The 6,103-nt window shown below is 40.4% G+C and overlaps 1 protein-coding gene across 1 annotated transcript; it reads right to left on the bottom strand.

Annotated features, from left to right (window-relative positions):
• Window positions 1-2,792: 2,792 nt before the first annotated feature.
• Window positions 2,793-5,857, bottom strand: ctsl.1 (cathepsin L.1). Its single transcript, XM_031847916.1, has 9 exons — window positions 5,802-5,857; window positions 5,394-5,494; window positions 4,955-5,097; window positions 4,623-4,820; window positions 4,337-4,528; window positions 3,796-3,961; window positions 3,553-3,658; window positions 3,131-3,234; window positions 2,793-2,992 (listed from the first exon to the last, which is right to left on the bottom strand). The coding sequence occupies exons 2-8, from the start codon at window positions 5,491-5,493 to the stop codon at window positions 3,135-3,137; spliced, it is 1,005 nt and encodes a 334-aa protein (XP_031703776.1). The 5' UTR covers window position 5,494; window positions 5,802-5,857; the 3' UTR covers window positions 2,793-2,992; window positions 3,131-3,134.
• Window positions 5,858-6,103: the final 246 nt, after the last annotated feature.

Genomic DNA, 6,103 nt, shown 5'->3' with positions numbered 1-6,103 from the left:
GGACAGAAGGATGTTTTGCACCTGAACAGATATGCTGTAGCTGAATGTGACTGTGGGCAGAGCAGTGGGGGGGAACAGAAAGCAGTTCCTGCAAAACAAAATGATATTAGCATATAATATTTTCGCTAAACAATATCAAACAAGGAGGCAAGATTACTTCTTTTTTTTAACAAAACCTTTAATTGAATGCACAAATCAAGGGAGGTGAGAATGCAAGTTTTAGATTTCAAATAAGTTATTTCCCCGAAAGATGAGGAAAAGACAAAGAATGAATTGAATATAAGCTAAAACAGGCCCGGTTCAACGTCAACAACAAAACTGAACACAAAACAGCTAATTGAACTTCAACAGAACCCGACACAGAGGGAAACATATCTATTGGTTCTCCAAAACACAAAAACTAAAATAACTTCAAAAACAAAACACCAATTGTTTGCTAAAAAAAATAAATCAATTGTAACCATGAATTAACTAAACTAACCCAACTAACCCAACACTGTCCAGGCCAAGAGAATGTGGTTGTATTCAGTTATCTGATTCAGTGTGATGGGCATTTTGTGTTGGGGTCATTGCTTATGACTTATTCCCACTCTCCAGACTCACACGATAAATGGTAAATCATTTTAGTATTCCATCAGTGGTTGCGAAAGATGAGGATGAAAACTATATTTCTTTCATTTTATTTCTTTTCATTTCTCATAATCGCAGTTTATATGGAAACCGATTATCAAGGATTGGGCGGCTTAAGTGTCACAGTGGGAATATGTGACAGGAGGAGAGGCTGATCTAGAAAGCAAAAGGATGTCAGTAAAATATATTGAAGGTAATAGAGGCCAAAAAACATACAGATGAGATAATTCTCTAAAATTCATAATGACTTTTTTTTTTTGCCGCAACAGACAAGAGATTCAACCACAAAAGTGTATAATTTCTCACTCGCTTCGGCTCCGTCATTTTGTTTCACTATATGTTCACAATCTCCTTTCACTTTTACCTCTTCCTTTTCTGTGGCTGCGTCCCCACCTGCATATAAATCTGAGATATCCTTTTACAAACCGCAGAATGCTAAAGAAAGTAAAACTGTATCCGGAAAGATAATGCAAGGAAACGCTATCCAATCGAACAAAAAGTACAAAGACGAGAGACCAAAGAGGAGATGTTCCTTTACCAAAATGAATTTTCCACATCTGAAATTCCCCACAGCCCACAGCTTTCATCTTTGGCCTGAGGTTTGCAAGCCAAAGGCAACAGCAGCAGTCAAAACATCAGGCTTTTTAAACAACAGGCACAGTTCTTTTTTGTGAATAATTTAGTTCAGTCAAAGAGGGTGTAACCCATGAATATTATAGATATGCCGTAAAGCCCAACGATATGAAAATCAAATCTGTTTTCCGAGACATGTTTTCTATCGACGTTTAACTTGTCTGCAAGCAAAGTTCTAAGCAAACTGGATATGCACTGCGCACATCTGAAAATCTATGACTAAAGCAAGTGTATTTAAAATGTTAAAAGCCCCCTCTTTATGTCTCTTGCACCGCGTAACATGTATTGTTAAACACATCAGCCTTGACTGAGGGCAAACTGATGGAAGAGGAGCTGAAGCTACGTCATGTATACTGGGAAGCTTGAGGCATTTGTAATTCATACATTTACAGTTAGATTTGCACACATATCAGTCATTGTCATTTTTAGAAATCGTTCGGATGCATAGTTTGGAAAGGGATTAAGTCAAGAGGTAAACAATAATTTCCTGTAAAAGCCTACGTTGTCTTTTGTGAAAAGCAATGAGTTACTTGCATCATGTGCAAGACTCACCCTTTGCATTTGCATGCTGCTGTAGCAGCAAGCCACAGCTACTGCAGAGTTTCTCATATTGGCATCAGGACCCGCTGTGAATTGCATGAGGGGTTTTCTTCACTGGTATACTGCTCGATATGTTTATAGCATAATCTCACAAATAAATAAAAAATGTAAACGCATCAAGATTTTATATTTGCCTAAAGTTACATATAATCATTCATTCATAGATCCCTACATGCCCTTGAAAATAGAATAATGTCACGTGACAAATGAGCAACTAGTTGTTAAAACCTGAGCTAATAGATTAAAGAGGGACGTCTTGCTACAGCTGGTCGACTCCTTGAGGCTGCACTTTGGCACAGTGGTGCTTTGAGCTAAACACTAATCTGCATGTTAACCTGTTCATAAATGTTAACACTGATGTTTAGCGGGTAATGTTTACCAGGATCACCATCTTAGTGTAGCGTATTAGCTTGCAAACATTTGCTAATTAGCCCTAAACACAAAGTAAAGCTAAGGCTGATGGAAGTGTCATTAGTTTTGCAGGCGTTTGGTCATAAGCCAAAGTATTGGACAAATTAAATATCGCCCGGACGGTGACTCTAGATTTTAAGGCCACTACCAAAAAGTAATTTTAAGGGGGACATGATTGTCTGCACAAAATGTGTGGCAATCCATCAAATATATGCTAAATCTGTCACAGCAGTTGAAGTTGTCCTTTGACTTTGACTTAGTTTAATTCTGTAAATGCACATGCAAACTGTACCGTTTCAAGGATGTTGAGACATTTCACGAAAAAACTAAAATAGTGGCAAAACAGGCTGGGGAATATCAAATTTCATGACAATCCATCCAATAGTTGCGTAGATTTTTCAATCTGCACCAAAGTGGTGCACCAAACTTTAGATGGACTAACTTCTCTAGAGCCACAAAATACACATCAATCCTTCTAATATAACGGTGGACAATGAAAAGCAACAAAATCATAAACTCATACATGTTTGTTTATTTTTTTCGTTGTAAAACAATACAATGTCTTCACATTTATTTACAATCTTAATAAAACGTAAATCATTTTAACAGTGCAGAAAGATCCTACTGACATCCATTGAACGGCAAAACTCAGATTCTTTATGAAATTAAAGTAAATTATGTGTCACTTTTCTCCTCCTTCCTGAGGAAATTCCTGGACCTGAAAATCCAATAAACATGAACAACAACCAGTTAGTGCACACACATTATTTCAGGTACTGAGGTATCTGTGCAAACACCCAGAAGTTTAACTTGTTTTAATAGTATTTGGTCATAAGGGAAGGAAGTTTCCTCTCACCTGCTCAGACCAGGGGGTAACTGGATGCAGTAGCAATGCCACACTGGTTGTGTTTGTTCCTGGTCATCATGATGTATCCCTTGGTTCCCCATCCAAGACCCCAGCTACAGAAACACACAAATGACCCAATATTCAGTTGCTCCATGTAGACAATCATAAGCGCAAATATTAGCAACATGCAGAGACAAAATGATCTGTATTCAAATAGAGGTGGAATAATGGTAGTAATTCATAGTAATGGGGTCGTTAAAGAGGTTTACAACATCCTCAGTGAGTTTCAATTTATTTTGGCAGCTATAAATAAAACGTCTTACTGCTGCTGTCTGTGACAACAGCAGCTTTCCGTCTCCACTGTAATATGACTGAGTTTTAACAGGACTGCAGTCCATGTTTTTAAAAGAGCAGCAGATTTGGTTGTTTACCTGTTCTTGACCAGCCAGTAGTCTTGTCCGTTGTCAGTCCCGTAACCCACAGCCAGAACACCATGGTCCAACTCTGAGCTGCTGCAATCTGGCTCATCATACACTCCTAGAAACACAAAACCACCGATTATACAGGCATATGGATAGGTAGAAAACAAATATATATATATTATATCCTATTCCTTTTTGGATTTGATGAGAATATTTTCTGGCAGAAGCAACGTCGTGTTTAAAACTGTTCACCTGATTCGTACAGCTGGAAGGACCCATGAGAAGCATCAATGGCCACGGAGATTGGTCCGATGGTGGCCACAGCCTCCTTCAGTGCATCTTCGTCGCCTTGTGTCACATCAACGTAGCCTGTGCATGTGGCACCAACTTTGTCAGGAGTGTAACGGCACTGGCCATCCTAATTGAGAGAAAAATGTTATCAACAAATTAGACACTCGTTTTTTTCTGATCTAGGCAGCCCACAAAAAACTGGCGCGCAAGCAATGAAAAAGATTTTCAAGAGTTTTCATGCTGCGTCACTTTTAAGGTTTTGAGAGATGGACTTGTCAATGAAACGGCCTTGCATTGAAGGTTTGTTGTGGGCCACTATTAATTCTGTCCACAAGATGGCACTATTATACATCTCTTATATGGAGGACTGTCATTTTAATCTGTCTGAATGGGTTGATTTCCATCTCCAGCTCTGCATTTTAGCATGATAATGACAAACAGCTGTCTGACACTACATTACGACACTACACAACACGTTTCAACCAAACTGCTTTCTGTTTACCTCAGCCTCATAAGGGTACGAGTCCTCTGTGTCTATCCCTCCGTTGGCTTTGATGTACTTGAAGGCGTTGTCCATCAGGCCTCCATTGCAACCCTCGTTGCCATAGTCGCCGGAGCAGTCAACCAGCTGCTGCTCGCTCAGAGACACCAGCTTCTCTGTCTTCCTGAAGGTCTGACCCTCCAGCGAGCCAGTCTGAAAGAAATAAGTGTGATTGAAACCAAAAGACAGTTGTGTAAAGTTTCCTGCATTACCAAAAGAGAGGACACCAACTTGATGCAGTACATACGGCACTGAAGGCCCAGCAGGAGCCACACTGTTTCTGATCCTTGACATCAGTGACGTATCCCTTGTCCCTCCAGTCAACAGAGTTGGGCAGATCAGCTCCTTCAGGCAGCCGGAAGTAAGCAGAGCCCCGGCGAGGCAGAGACGCATTGAAGACGCCCAGGCAGCCCTGGGAAATCAGGCGTTTGTACTCTTCATTTTCCTGGAGAAGAGGGTAAAAATTCAGTATGTCACTTAATTAAGTCTTCATCCACTGCATCCTCACAAGCTGTTATAGTCACAAAGGGAGAAAGTTTAAAAGCTAAATGATGGCAGAAACCACATTTCTGTGCATACCATGTCAGCAAAGTAGGTCATGCCGAGGCGATAGGACTTGATGCCCTGATCTGCCATGATGTTGTGCACCAGCACCAGTTTGCGGTTGATGAGCCAGGTTTCCTTGCGTTGAGCCTCTTCTGCCGGAGAGTTGTAGGACCTTCCTGCCAATCAGAGAAGGAAATAATCTGTGATAAATTACTAATCCGTTAAATCCTTTTCCAGTTTGGAGATCTCCCTTTATTAGCTGACAAACTAAATGTAGGTTGTACAGTTTTAAACATGTAAACAGATTACAATTCCCTTTTCTTTAGACCATGTGGCCTTGTGTGTTATGTGTAAATGAGCACACACTCCAAATTTAAGCCTCGTAGGCAGTACTGTCACAGAAACCTGAACAAGATCTGCTATATGTTAGCAGACTACAATGAAAGAAAACGGTCTGATAAGACTGTCTTACCAAACTTGAGTTTCCAGGCGTGGAACTCCAGGTCTTCCAGAGAAATGCTGGCGCAGCTGGCCACGGCCAGAGCAGCAGCAACAACCAGCAACAGCTTCATTCTGACCGAGACAAAAGCAGAAAAAGGTTAAAAAAAAAGATCCCTTTTGACTTGCAGGAAACCACACATGTTGAGGCTGAACTCTTTCACTTCAGGTTTGTTTGACAAATATTATCTGCCGTGACGTTGGACGTCACATGCACGCTACCACTGTATCAGATCTATTTCCCAGTGTCTTTGAATCTCTTGTGTCATCCCTCCCTCAAACTCTCTCGGTTTCCTTCTTTGCGTCACTATACTTGCATTACAGGAAGTACCTGATTGTCTGTTTTTTTTTGTATTTTTTCGTCTCTGCTGTTGCTGTTTACCTGCTCCTATGTTGGTGTGATAAGGGTTTGAAATATGTCCACCTGTGGTTGATGCAGGGCTGTGTTAGAGAGACATTCTTTTATAGCTGACTTCATGTTATGACAAGCAGTACGTCCTGTCAGGTGGCTGTCAGCCGTTCGTAAAGAAAAAAGGAAGAGAAAGTCAATCATTGAAATACTGAATGGGTGCGTTATGCATTAAGAAGTTCTCATGATGCCATTCTTTTAAGAAACGCACATGAAGGTCATGAAATACTCAGAATTTTGATCAGTTACTCAGCAGTTTGTTGTTTGACAATTCG

Source organism: Anarrhichthys ocellatus, unplaced genomic scaffold (assembly GCF_004355925.1).
Source record: "Anarrhichthys ocellatus isolate YVR2014 unplaced genomic scaffold, GSC_Weel_1.0 scaffold7, whole genome shotgun sequence".
In the NCBI taxonomy this organism is placed as follows: Eukaryota; Metazoa; Chordata; class Actinopteri; order Perciformes; family Anarhichadidae; genus Anarrhichthys; species Anarrhichthys ocellatus.
The sequence above is the reverse complement of the archived record's forward strand: the minus strand, read 5'-3'. Positions and strand labels throughout refer to the sequence as shown.